Source organism: Sapajus apella, unplaced genomic scaffold (genome assembly GCF_009761245.1).
Source record: "Sapajus apella isolate SASKATOON/1434 unplaced genomic scaffold, GSC_monkey_1.0 scaffold4, whole genome shotgun sequence".
NCBI lineage: Eukaryota > Metazoa > Chordata > Mammalia > Primates > Cebidae > Sapajus > Sapajus apella.
The window spans coordinates 36405546-36420422 of NW_022436944.1; the positions used below are offsets into that span (position 1 = coordinate 36405546).

At 37.3% G+C, this 14877-nt stretch overlaps 1 protein-coding gene and 1 pseudogene across 14 annotated transcripts in view; one reads left to right on the top strand and one right to left on the bottom strand.

Moving 5' to 3' along the window:
• The window catches only part of HACL1 (2-hydroxyacyl-CoA lyase 1), a 40032-nt gene that overhangs the window by 15078 nt on the left and 10077 nt on the right, over window positions 1–14877 (bottom strand). For 8 of the 14 annotated variants that reach the window (XM_032259082.1, XM_032259054.1, XM_032259071.1 and 5 more), the window contains 5 exons: window positions 13437–13509; window positions 9853–9945; window positions 8526–8620; window positions 6175–6287; window positions 3540–3675 (listed from right to left, as the gene is read on the bottom strand). In XM_032259082.1, coding sequence (XP_032114973.1) covers window positions 3540–3675; window positions 6175–6287; window positions 8526–8620; window positions 9853–9945; window positions 13437–13509 — 510 coding nt within the window. The remainder of the gene's footprint in view (window positions 1–3539; window positions 3676–6174; window positions 6288–8525; window positions 8621–9852; window positions 9946–13436; window positions 13510–14877) is intronic. The other 6 variants (XM_032259098.1, XM_032259090.1, XM_032259120.1 and 3 more) reach the window with 3 other exon arrangements.
• Window positions 13545–13643, top strand: LOC116544989 (annotated as a pseudogene).

Here is a 14877-nt window from a genome sequence, read left to right on the forward strand (position 1 = left end):
AAGCTGGGAGGGGATCTTAGGGTGTGGAGTCACAAGGTTGTCCAAGCTAGGAGGGGGTCGGAGGGTGAGGTGTCAAGAGGTTGGCCAAGGTCAGTTACAAAGTCCAAGGGCCTTGTCAATTGAGGCCGGAATAAGAAACAATAGAAGAATGTCTCTAGTTAGGCACTGCAGAGGTCGACTGGGTGTACGTGCAGGTTTCAGAGATTACCATGCAGTTCATGGCGTGGTCAGACCTTATAATACCAACTAGATTTCTAAGTTTTATTTTACAGACTTTAATACTATTGTCAATATAACTTCTAATATTTTAATGATTTTTACTTTCATAACACAACCATCCTTGCTTTCTTTTTGTTTACTTCACTTATCTTTGCCCCATCTCCTTTTAAAGCTGTATCATTATGTTTCAGATGTAGCTCTTATAACACACATAGTTGCAGTTACTACTAATCCAATCTAAATGTCTGCCTTTTTCCTGGAGAGTTTATCATCATAATTGCTGTGGGTTTTGTTTTGTTTTTCACTTCTTATTTTTCTGCTTCTTATATCTGTTTCTCATTTTTCCTGCCTTTTGCCATATAGCATCTCTATTTACTGCTTTTGTCTTCTTTGGTGATAAATGCAATTTTGCACAGAAATTATATACTCAAAAATAAAATACACACTCAAAAATCATCTTCAATATTGTGTTAGTCCTATAAGACCCAACTTAACAAACAGATAACTGCAATCAGCAGGACAGACTTGCTTACTGATACTCTAAAACTTTTGAAATCATTGATTCAATTATTTGTAGCTCCTTGCAACCTTTTTTACACTAGTAATGTCATTAATATTATCCTCTTAAAATCTGGCTAGATTGAAAATAAACTTCAACCTAAGCATAAAAAAATTCATAGTGTAAGAATTAACTTGGTTACTGTATAAAGTATACTGATATAAAGTAAAGATAATATATTAAGATAGTATTAAGTGGGTGACAATTAAAAATCTAGCAGCAAACATTACATTTTAGTATACATTACACATGCATACATACAGTATACATTAGTATACAGTATAAAGTATACTAATATAAAAAGACACTCTATTAAGATGGCATTAAATGAGCAACAATTAAACATCCAGCTATAAACATTAAATCTTAAAAACCCTCAGAAGCCAGGCACTCACACCTGTAATCTCAGCACTTTGGGAGGCCAACGTGGAAGGATCACTTGAGCCTAGGAGTCTGAGACCAGCCTAGGCAACACAGTGAGGCCCTGTCTCTACAAAATAAAAATAAAAAACTCCCAGAATTAATTTTAATCCATGAATGAAAATATGAAGAACACCAAATACATGACAGTGGTAAACTATGGAAAGGGAAGGAAGAAATGGGATCAAAAAAGATACATAAGGGACAACAAATGAATCCATAATTTTTTGCTTCCTAAAATGAAAAAAAAAAAAAAAAAAAAAAAAAAAAACCCTAGGCTGGGCATGGTGGCTCATGCCTGTAATCCTAGCACTTTGGGAGGCCTAGGTGGGTGGCTTCCTTGAGCCCAGGAGATCGAGACCAGCATGGGCAACATGGTGAAACCTTGTTTCTACAAAAAATACAAAAATTAGCCAGTGTAGTGGCACATGCCTGTAGTCCCAGTTATTAATACTTGGGAGGCTGAGGTGGGAGGATTGCTTTAGCCCAGTAGGGAGAGGTTGCAAACAGCTGTGATTGTGCCACTGCACTCCTACCTGGGCAACAGAGAAAGACCTTGTCTCCAAAAAACAAACCCTAAAGCAAAATAAAATAATGTTAGTAACTGATACAATCCTACTTCTTATGTATTATTCCCAAATGAAACCTTTTTCTACTTAGAGATTCATCTGTCTACTTTTTATGTTGACAGTGATAAAGCTGAGTAGTGGTTATGTAAGTGTTCATTACATTATTCTTTCTTCCTCTGTGTATAGTTAGAATATTTCATAATAAAGAAATTTCAAGAAATTAAAAAGAAAAAAGGTATAGTACATCAAAAAGCATGTCTTAAAAATCTAAAAAGAGGAAGTTTCCAATGCCAGCCAAGATTGGATACGTTGGAAGAAGCAACCCACACAGAGGGCAAGTTTCCAAGGTATTTCTCCCCCATGTTTTGTCTCCTAGCTTTGACTCAAAGGCAGTCCTAGTTGCAGAATAGCAAGCAACCAAAACTTGGAGAGAAACTGTTTTTTTGGCCAAAGGATCAGGAAAAGAACCCCTGCAAGCTGGGGAGTATGGGGGGAAATTGTCAGATTTTTTTTCTTTTTTCTTTCTCTCCCAGTTCTGTTCTGAGGGCAGCCCTACTACAGAGCTGCATTGTGGTGGCTCCCAAGCAGCTAAAATTCCAAGAAAAATGTCATCTTTCAGGCAAGAGGAATTGGGAAAAGGAGTCCCTGCAGTGTGAAGAGTATAGGGACAATCCCCATTATTTTTTTCTTCTGCAGCTTGTCCAGAGGGCAGCTTTAGTTATATGATACTATACGGGAGCAGCAAGAGCCAGGAAAAGGAGCACCTGGGAATGGGAGAGTTGGGGGTGGGGAGACTACAGAGGAGAGAAAATAAATCCCTAATTCTGCGTATGAACCAGTACATGTCTGGGGCTCACCCCTGGGCTAGGCATGTGCCGACAGCCCCAAAATAGCAGAACAAAGGCTCTGAAACTGAACTGACCCTGAAACTACTTACTTATAGTCAGTTCACACTTCAATTTGTAGTCTGAAGCTAATGTAATCATGCTGATTGTCTGCTAAGAGAAACCAACAAAAATCAATGTTCTATAGAGGATTTTAATATGGCCCAGAATCTCAAAATACAACATTCAAAATTCCAGGATACAATCCAAAATTACTCAGTATAAAAAGAGTCAGAAAAATGTGACCAACTCTCAAAAGAAAAGATGATGAATAGATGCCAATCTGAGATGACTCAGATGTTGGAATTAATAAACAAAGACTGCAGAAACTATTATAACTATACTCCACCATGAAGTATAAAAAAAATTCTTGAAAGCAATGTAAAAATAGAGGATCTCAGCAGAGAAATAAAATATAAAATAAAAGGATTAAAAAGAAATGAACAGATACTCAGGGACATGTCAAACAATATCAACATGGATAATGGTTGATGTAGAAAAAAACATTTGAAGAACGAATGGTGAAACTTTCCAAATTTAGAGAAAGACGTAAATTTTCAGATTCAAGATTCAAGAATCCCAAACAAGCTAAACTAAGATAAACCATCTCCAGACACATCATAATTAAACTGCTGGAAACAAAAGATAAAGGAAATTCTTGGGACCAGCCACAGAAAATCAACACACTACATACAGGGGAACAATAATTTGAATGACTGCAGATTTCTCATATGAAACCATGAAAGCCAGAAGACAGTCCAAAAATAAACACATGCTTAAAATTCCATGATTCTTTCAGAACTCCATCCTAGATTAAGATCACAAAATAATTTAAATTAGCCTACAATCTACCAAGCCATTGTACTGAAAATCTGGAATGTCACGTACCTGGATCTGGCTGCACCTACACAGTTTGGATGGTTGTCAGGGACAACCCCCTTCCCCATAGGGGTGGGCAAAAATGGCAGTTTATATTGCTCCACCAATTTCTTGATATTCTCTTCTGCATGAGCATAGGCAGCACCTACAAGAAATGCAAATATATTGGACAATTCAGTTAAGCTATAGGCACTGTGACCCTTAAAACAGTTCATGTGAAACTGCTTTTTATTTATTTATTTTTTTGAGACAGAGACTCACTCTATCACCCAGGCTGGAGTGCAGTGGCACGATTTTGGCTCACTGTAACCTCTGCTTCCCTGGCTCAAGCAATCCTCCCTCCTTAGCTTTCCAAGGTGCTGGAACTATAGGCACACACCACCACCACACTTGGCTACTTCTAAAATTTTCTGTAGAGACGAGGTCTCCCTATATTGCCCAGGCTGGTCTGCTGGTCTTGAACTCATGGGGTCAAGCAATCCTCATTCCTTTACCTCTTAAGAAATAGATCTTAAATACTCTCCTTCTGCCCAAACCTGGGCTTAAACTCAAAACAAATTGTGGCTATAGTTTTTATCGCTGGCATTTTAAAATGCTTAACGAAGTAAGAGTTCTAATTTCCCACCAATAGCTCTCAATTATTCTGAAAGATGTCTATCCCAAAACAAAAGTCACATCTCACAGCTCTTGCTAGCGTCACTTACCCATTCTATGTTATGGTCCTACTGAGCTACTATCTACAATTCCCTGGACACACTATCTTTACTGGGAGGCCCAGGTGGCCAGGGAAGAATGTTGTCCTAAAAGAGAATGGCTCTCTCTACCTTCACATGTTGGTCCTCATCTCCAGCAAACCTCTTGTTCTATACAAGGTCTCCTACTCTAGGCATGGAAATCCTAAGGTGCATTAAGTTTCTAAAGATCTGCAGATCTTTCTACAGGCTCTATAATTCTGTGATTGTAACAGAGCTAACCCCAGAGGGACACAATATCATTTGTTTTCACAGTTGTGTGCCTGGGAATAACCCTATGCCCTATTCCCTTGATGAGACTAAAAATATCTTATTGTTCAAATGTTCCATTTCTAATGTCATCAAGACCACTGTATTTTTTGCTATTCTATACTTTTTCAAGGCCAGTATATTATTCCATATTCTGTATTTATAATTATCTACTGAATCCTAGTAAACAGTATCATGCACTTGCAGATTCAATATAATGTTCCAAGCTACAAAACTACCTTAAAATCCCTTCTCATACATGCATGATGAAAAATAGTTCCTTTTTTTTTTCATCCAGAAAGCTTTCTTGTATTCTTCTTCCTGTCTCAATGTCTCTGTACACTCAGTTCTCTCTTCCTGCTTTGTCTTTGGTCTCTGTCCATTTGGGAACTACTATCTGCTTTTTCAAGATATAGCTGTTGTGCCATCTCTTCTGGATAGTCCTTCCATACCACCTACACAAGCAAACTGTTGCTACTTTCCTTGAAAACCTGCCTTACTCTTTCTGTACACACCACCCAAGAGTATATTACACTCATTTGTTACCAGGTCTATCTCCCCTCCTCCATAGGTAGGAACCACTATTTCTCTGTATCCCTCACGTTCTGTATAATCCCTGCCTTATCATAAGCACTCATCAAATGTTTGTTAAAAGTAGAATAAAAACTGGCAACCACTGAGTGCTTTCCATATGTTTTGCTATTTAATTATATCCTGTTGAGGCAGTTAATATCCCTGTTTTACAAGTGAGGTAATTTGAAACTCAAAGCAGTTGTTTGCCAAAGTCACAGAGCTAATACATCATATAACACATTCAGCTTAGTTCCGATCTCAATTTTTTTGTCATCCACTACCAAACTTTTTTGGTTTCTACATACTTAGTTCCTAAGCAGTTCATAACTGATTAGCATGGCCATAGATGATCCCAGCAGCCTCAGTTCTAGAACATGAAATGAATACTATAATAAATTGCTGACAGGCGTATAAATTGGTTGGTTCATTACCTCCGGAGAAAGCAATCTGACAATATGTACCAAAAGCCTTAAAATATTCATATCCTCTAACTTTTCCTTCTAGGAATCTTAAATCCTAAATACAGAAAAAGTTTTAGGCACAAACATGTTTGCTACAGCTACTCTAAACAAACAGTAAATGGCAAAGATGTAAATGTTTGCCAGGAAAGAAAGTGTTAATGTACATATGAAGAGACATTAAAAATTATATTTAAGAAATGCTTTTAAGATGAAAAATATTATAATCTTAAGTGAATAAGGTAGAATATGAAACTGTCTAGTATGAGCACAGTACATAATATACGTGTAAAAAGGAATAGAAAACTATTGTATGTTAAAAATGGTTACCTCAGATGAAGGAACTTCTACTTTTCTTGATTTTTCAAAATGTTTTATAATAGAATCAATGCATTTTACTCACAAGACCAAAGAAATTAAATAGGTGGTATTTCCTTAAAAGCATGAAATCTCTGGGCATTAAAGAATAATTCTATAATTTCAAAACAAATAATGCAAAATTGATGAAGGGAATTCTTATTCCAATTTCAAACATTAGAACAGACATTAATAAACAATTAAAATTTATGAAAAGAACCAGCACTTTCAAAAGCCTAGCAAGACTTATGCTACCTTTTCCGATGATAAGAAGGGGCTGTTTGGCGTTCCTAATAACAGAAGCTGCCATGCGTACAGCAGAGGTTTCTGCCATGCTGACAGGAGGTGACATGCAGCACTCCATGTACCTGGGAAAAAAGAGCCTTGTTAATTAAAAGAGGCCAACTCTAATCTTTTTATTGTGGACATATCAAATATATAGAAAGGTAGGAAAAATAGCACAATAAGCCCCCAGAGGCCCCCATGTAGATCTAACAACTTAATCTCATTTTACCACATTTGTTTCATATATATATACACAAACGTGTTTATGTTTCCTGAACTATTTTAAAGCAAATAGGCATCAAGATACTTCACCCTTAAAAATCTCTCCATATGACTGTGAATAAGGACCTTCTCCTATATTCAACCATCACATCATTATCACATCTAGCAAATTAACAGTTATTCTCCAATATCATCTAATAGCCAGTGAAATGGCCAATTCATTGACAGAAAATCTGAGTTAATGGCTTTGTATTGTAGTAGCAGTAGTAGCTGTTGTAACAGTAAAAACATACTAAAATCTAATATTTGCTATGTGCCATTTATTCTCATTCAATTATCAAAACAATGAGGTCAGGTATTAGCATCATCTCCATTTCACCACTGAGGAAAAAAAAGACTCAAGAGAAAGTAACTTGTCCAAGATCTCCAGATGACATGTGGCAGAGACTGGATTGAACCAGTCATTCTGTCTCCAAAGTCCATGCTTTTAAATACCTTACCACATTTCTTTTCTTTTTTTTTTTTTTTTGGAGACAGAGTCTCACTCTGTAACCCAGGCTGGAGTGCAGTGGTGCAATCTTGACTCAATGCAACCTCCACTTCTCGAGTTCAAGCAATTCTCCTGCCTCAGCCTCCTGAGTAGATGGGACTACAGGAACATGCCATCACGCCTGGCTGATTTTTGTATTTTTAGTAGAGACACGTTTTCGCCATGTTGGCCAGGCAGTTCTCAAACTCCTGACCTCAGGTGATTCACCCACCTAGGCCTCCCAAAGTGCTGGGATTACAGGCATGAGCTACCGTGCATGGCCTCACTACATTCCACTAACTGGGTGTTAATATTTTAGTATCACAATATGCATTAGTACAAGAAACATTAAAACTGTCACAGTTAAGTATTTCTGGACACCAAGTTCTGTGATATTTCGTTTATTCTAATTAATATAAATTATCCTATAAAAAATTTAGACATATAGTCAAAATATTTAGACATATAATAAAAAAGAACAATCTGTATAAAATTTAAAAGGCTTATAGAGTTAACTTACCTGACACTAGCCCTTCTCCCCTTAGTATTATTTTGATTATCATGTTCAGGTATTATGTAGAATAAACAGATGTCCTTTTTATCTGACTCTACCAAATAAAAATCACTCCTTGGTACACAGAGTATACAGTAAGACCCACTGTCTGTCTGTAGTCACTAGAGAACCATTTGGTCCACAATGGCACTTGGTACACAGAGTATACAGTAAGACACACTGTGTGTCTGTAGTCACTACAGAACCATTTGTTCCACAATGGCAGAAATGCACAAAACGGTACCCATGATGCTTCTTTTCACTTAGTGTTTATTTTAAAAATATGAGAAATCATAGAAATCGCTGTTGGAATATTTGTTAACCATAGGGAGAGAAGCTAGATACTTTTTTTTCTTGAGTCCTAATAATTTTCAATAATCACCCAATCTCTTGGCTTGCATTATAAAGATTCTCAAGGACCCATACCACATTAACAAAGGATGTATATTTATGGTTACTGAAGGAATAATTTCAATGAAGAGTTCAGGAAGTTCCAAGTATTTGGTTTAGTAATTAAATCCAGAAATAACTACTAATAAATATCTTTTTCTTTTTTTTGAGAGGGAGTCTCACTCTGTCGCCCAGGCTGGAGTGCAGTGGCACAATCTCAGCTCACTGTAACCTCCACCTCCTGGATTCAAGCAATTCTCCTACCGAAACCTCCCAAGTAGCTAAAGGCGCCTGCCACTACACCCAGCTAATTTTTGCATTTTTAGTAGAAACAGGGTTTCACCACATTGGCCAGACTGCTCTCGAACTCCTGACCTCAGGTAACCTGCCCGCCATGGCCTCCCAAAGTGCTAGGATTACAGGAGTGAGCCACTGCGCCTGACCACTAATATCATTTTAATTGAGAGAATTAAGCCCTTTGGCTAGGATTCAGTTTAATTACTAAATCATTAAGTTAAGACAAATGGAAATTAACTTATAAACTGCTCGGTAAATTCTTTTAAAAAGGTAGGCATTATAATAATACATGTATATTGAAGAAAGAATTCCAGTATAACTATTACTCACTTTATAGAATTCACATTCACCTGGAGGTTCACAAAATCTGCTGGTATGTCAACATAGCAAGCACCTGGACGACCATAGATACTGGTTCTCACTGCCTACATTTATTACAAGTAGAAGAAAAGATTTGTAGAATCTCAGTCTTATCATATTCCACTCAAAGATAATTTAAAACTGTAAAATAACACTATTTTCATTTTTCTGGACATCCTTAGGTAGAGAAAAATAATTATAATCAAAATTGAAATGTGCTCTATTGCCTACATCTTTAAAGATTTTTTTGTTTAAAAGGGAAGAGAGATAAAGTATTCATTTAGGGCTTTAAAATTCACGTTCTATTACACTTTGGTTTTGGAATTATTCACGAGGCTCTGCATGCCAAGTTTTTGCACTGTACTATGTACTTTCACCTGCTTCCTAATCTTAATAATCTGGCAGTATTTACAGAAACCGTGATGTGGTTACATGTATCAAATGGTTTCTGTAACTCCTGGTTTTGAAACAGCTCAAACGTAATTTCATGTATAAATGCTGATTATAATTTATAATACAGGCTAAGTATCTACAATCCAAAAATCCAAAATCCTCTAAAATGTGAAACTTGGTGTGTGCCAACATGATGATACAAGGGGAAAACTCCACATCTGACCTCATGTGACAGCTCACAGTCAAAATGCAGGTGTATAAACAGTTTATTCAGTGTCCCCAAGGGAAAAACAAAGTTACCATCAGACTATGTATATAAGGAACCTATGAAACATAAATGAATTTCATATTTAGACTTGGGTCCCATTCCTAAGATGTCTCATTATACATATGCAAATATTCTAAAATCTGCAGTCAGAAACTCTCTGAAAAGCATTTCAGATAAGGAATAATCAACCTGTATGCTGCTTAATTAACTAACAGAGGGTCTTACATGGTTTTGGTTTAGTCCCAATTTTCAAAAATAATCTTTTGCAAAAGCACAAGAGAAAAGGTACTCAGGGGTTCATTATACCTTTCTCTTTCCTTTTGTATAATTAAAAAGATAATTTTAAAAACTAAAGCACAAGAGAAACTTTTTCCAAAAATAACTTATTTTACCTCTCTATAATTAAATGTAATGACAAAAATGTAAATAGTTTTTTAACAATGCCATTTTTAACTGCCTAGGTATATTCCTGTCACTCATTCTTTTGAGAATAAAGCTAACATAAGTATGAGCAACTGAGAAAAACCAGTTAATCTGGAGCAATTCTCATTCCAGAGCCTCCTGAGTATGGAGTCACAATCTTGTCACAAAGGTGTATTTCTTGAAAGCTTGTTTCTAAGCAGGGCCTAAGCTCACCCTTAAATACCGTACCTTTTCAATAACAAAAGGAATAGCTTCTATGCTGCTTGGACGGGCAGAGAACTTGGTATATAATCTACAAGCTTCAACCTACATGAAAAATGAAAATCACTTAAAATTCAGCCCACAATTATATTACTCTCCTGAAAGAAGACAAAATGTTAAGTCATTACTTTCTTTATGTTTAGAGGCAAGATGGAGAAAATGTATTACCTAGACTGTCCCTCAAAAGCCTATTCAAAGAACAAAGTTTTGCCTTGGTATGATTCAGGAAGCATATTAAAACAAGATATAATTTTCATTTCTCAGATTGGCAAAGATGCAAAGGTTTGATAATACCCACCATCTAACACAACCCAGGAAAATAGGCATTTCTATAAACTGCTGGTCAGACGATAAATGGGAAAGGAAGTTAACAAAATCTACAAAAAATTTAAATCAGCAGTTTCACAGATAAGAATATGCAACTTCATCTGTTATATTTTGTTACAATAACTTATATTTCTGTCAGTATTCCTTTTATATACTTTCTTGCTATGCTGTTTAGAACATATGAATTCAGTAGTGATAATTTTTCACTGTTTAATGTATCTTGAAGCATTATATAGAAACTGTTTCTCTTGATATGTTTTAGTATGAAATCTATGAAAAACTGATAGTCCCACAGGCATGACAGAATTAAGCTCACCACTCGCCCCCGATTTTCAGTCTATGTTCATGTCCTTTAGTTTTAAGGACTTCCACAAGAAACAGATATTTGGATTATCTTCCGATTTATTTATTAATTTTTTTTTTCTTTTTCTTTTTGAGACAGGGTCTTGCTCTGTCACCCAGGCTGGAGTGTGGCGTCCCAATCTTGGCTCACTGCAACCTCTGCCTCCCAGGTTTAAGCAATTCTCCTACCTCAGCCTCCGGAGTAGCTGGGATTACAGGCACCCACCACGATGCCCAGATAATTTTTGCATTTTTAGTAGAGACTGGGTTTCACCCGGCTGGTCTTGAACTCCTGACCTCAAGCGATCCGCCCACCTCGGCCTCCCAAAGTGCTGGGATTACAGGCGTGACCCACCACACCGGCCTCTCCTCTGTTTTTAAATTTGATCTAATAAACTATTATTTTCCATTTCAGGAAAAAAAATATGTAGTGGACATTTATCCTGTTTTTCACCTATATAGTTTTTGCAGTAACTTTAGGTTTCCTTTTAATTAACTTATCTGCTCTACTTATTTTTCAAACACATCAGCATCTTTTAAATAACTGTTATTGTCTACCATTAACTAAGTAAAACTTAATTCCCTTCTAAGAGCATAAAAATATACTTTCGCATTAACCTATACCAGAGTTCAGTATTTTATATTAGTTTATCATATACAAAATTTTACTTTTGAAGTTCTCAACAATGACTTCTGATTTACAAACAGACTTTGTCTAATGATTTTATTTATGTATTTATTTTTGAGATGGAGTTTTGCTCTTGTTGCTCAGGCTGGAGAGCAGTGGTACGATCTCAGCTCACTGCAACCTCTGCCTCCTGGGTTTAATCGATCCTCCTGCCTCAGCCTCCCAAGTAGCTGGAAATGCAGGTGACCATCACCAAGCCTGGCTAATTTTTGTATTTTTTAGTAGAGACAGGGTTTCACCATATTGGCAGGCTGGTCTCAAACTCCTGATCTCAGGTGATCCACCCACTTTTGTCTCCCGAAGTGCTGTAATTACAGGAGTGAGCCACTGCACCTGGCTGTCTAATGATTTTAACTTTGTCCTGTAAATGCTCAAATATATTTATACCTTAAGTGTCAATCATTCACTTTGTTTTCCTCCTTTTTTTTTTTTTTTTTTTTTTTTTTTAGACCAGGTCTCTTGGATGGGTGCAATGGCTCATGCCTATAATCCCAGCACTTCTGGAGGCTGAGGCAGGCAGATTACTTGAGGTCAGGAGTTCAAGACCAGCCTGGGCAAGATGGCAAAACCCTGTCTCTACAAAAAATACAAAAATTATCTGGTCTTAGTGGCATGTGCCTACAGTCCCAGCTACTTGGGAGGCTGAGGTGAGAGAATGGCTTAAGCCCAGGAGGTGAAGGTTGCAGTGAGCCAAGATAAGGCACTACACTCCAGACTGGGCAACACAGCCATACCCTGTCTCAGAAAAAAAGAGAGAGAGAGACAAGATTTGACTACGTTGCACAGACTGGTCGCAAACACCTGGGCTCCAGCAATCCTCCCGCCTGAGTCTCCTGAGTAACTAGGAATACAAGTATGAACTACGATGCTCAGCTTTATTCCTAAAGCTATAGCATTTTGTTGACATATTCTTTCAAGTTTCTTTTAATTTTGAAATGTTTTCCTTCCTCCTTCTAAAATAAAAATATCCTTGTCTAGAGTCTGTTGATAATCATTTTGAATAAGATTTTTCCTCTCAAGTGTTTATTCCCCAAAGTCTGGGAGGCATAGTCCAAAATCATTTTTATTTCTCTATCTTCTTGACTCTTTTAACAGCCTAATTTCAGCGTTTAACATCCTGTCACAAAGGTGTATTTCTTGAAAGCTTGTTTCTAAGCAGGGCCTAAGCTCACCCTTAATATCCACCCTGAGGTTGTCTTGTAGTAGCTCAAGATAATTACCTTTAAATTACTTCAGTTACTTCTAATTGATTTATATTATTTTGCAAACAGGAGGCTTTTTTATATCTTCTCCCTAACTCTTAATGGTGTGTATGTATTGTGTTACTAAAATCTTAGAGTTGCAGGCCAGGCGCGGTGGCTTACACCTGTAATCCCAGCACTTTGGGAAGCTAAGGCAGGCAGATTGCTTGAGCTCAGGAGTTCAAGACTAGCCTGGGCAACATGGTGAAATCTCGTCTCTACAAAAAATTTAAAAATTAGTCAGGTGTGGTGGTGTGAACCTGTAGTCCCAGCTGCCTGGGAGGCTGAGGTGGGAGGATTGCTTGAGGTCAGGAGGTCAAGGCTGCTGTGAGCTGAGATCACACCGCTGCACTCCAGCCTGGGCTGAAGAAGGAAATTCAATAACAGCAATAATAGTAAAACAAAGCCTTATAACTTGTAGTTTCTATATAATAAAGTTTGTTGTGCATCGTTTAATGTACTATCTCCTCCTCAGCTCTGCTTAAGCAGAAATGTTAAACTGACTTCCTGCAAACCATTTAACCTTTATCTATTTTTCCCCACACTCTTAGCAAAGTTCCCAGGCATCTAGAAATTCCTGTTTTTCTTGCTAACCAGCTACAAAGTCACAGAGCAGATAAAAACTGCAGGAAGATGTTACTTTTCAATTGTAAAGTACACCACAAGACATGTTTCAAATTAATTAACTGTTCTTTGTTCTGACTTCTGTAAACCTGTTTACTGCTGCATCATCCTAAATGTGTAAAAGTTACCCCCTTTTCTTTGTCCTTTGCTCAGTTTTCGGATACAAATCCACTGAGCCGGTGCACCTAACCAAAATCCTCCTGTTTCACCCATTGGTCTCTCCACTCTCCTGATATCCGCAATAGGGCAACAAAGCGAGACCCTGTTTCAAAAATTAAAAATAAAAAAAATAATAAAATCTTAAAGTTGGATACCTGAGGAAACTCCTGGAAAGCTCCCATTGTTTCCTGATTTCTTTCAGAGGAACCACCAATCAGAAGCAAGGGCCTGAAAAAGTCATTTATTTTAAAAAGATAATTACAGTGTTGTATGAAAGGAGAGAAGGTTAGCACTCCCCTTGACAAAAAGATAATTACAAATGAGATCATCATATAAAATGCTAAACAGAGCATCCCAATTCATAACAAATATTCAATAAATGTTAAAGAGAGAGAATATTACATTTTTCTCTTAGAAACTGTAGATTAAGGCTGAGCAAGGTGGCTCAAACCTGTAATCCCAGCACTTTGGGAGGCCAAGGAGGGTGGATCACTTGAGGTTAGGAATTCAAGACCAGCCTGTCCAACATGGTGATACCCCGTCTCTACAAAAAATTCAAAAAGTAGCCAGCATGGTAGCAGGCACCTGTAATGCCAGCTACTCGGGAGGCTGAGGTATAAGAACTGCTGGAACCTGGGAGGCAGAGGTTGCAGTGAGCCAAGATTGTGCCACTGAATTCCAGCCTAGGTGACAGGGCAAGACTCTGTCTCAAATTTAAAAAAAAAAGTAGATTAAAAAATATGTAGGAAGCAACCTGATAAGAGAACCTTTCCTCAATATCAGAAAAAGACAAAATGTATAGCAAATGTTTTCCTTCCCTTCTTCCCCTTCCCCTTCTGGATGCTGATGCTTAATTTACAGCTATATTGACATAAAATAAATTTTTACACTTTCTTATTATTCTTGGGACAAGCGGAAGAAAAATTTTACATTTTCCTAAGTGAATCTATTTGGAAATGGCAAAATGAGTGACATTCCTCAGCAACGAAATTCTTATCCTTCAACGTGGGAAAAAAAAAGGATATGGCAAACCTTATGGTACTTAAAAAATATAAAACCCTAAGGCAGATAAAGAAGAGAAAAACCAAAGCAAAGTACAGAAGAAACTATAAGAAACACAGGACAACAAAGAAAACAATGTCCTTTCCACTAGAAAGGTTTTGTTTTTTTTTTTTGAGACGGGGTCTTGCTCTGTCACCAGGCTAGAGTGCAGTGGCGCGATCCCAACTCACTGCAACCTCTGCCTCCTGGGTTCAAGCGATTCTCATGCCTCAGTCTCCCATGTTTCAAATTGACTAGAACTTAACCCTCTTTAACCCGATCTCATTGGTAAAGTGCCAGAGATAGAGTTAAGGGCAAGATCAGAGAATACGTACTAGGTTGTCTATACATAAAGCAAACTCCATGAATGCAAGAATTTCAAATATCTTCTTACCTATGCAAAACAAGGTGAAAAATTGGCCACATTTTTACAATCTTTAGAAAAAAAATTCTTCACTTAAAGTAAATAGAACTATATATACATTCTCACACACGCGCGCGCGCGCAAACACACACACACACACACACACACACACACACACACACACACACACA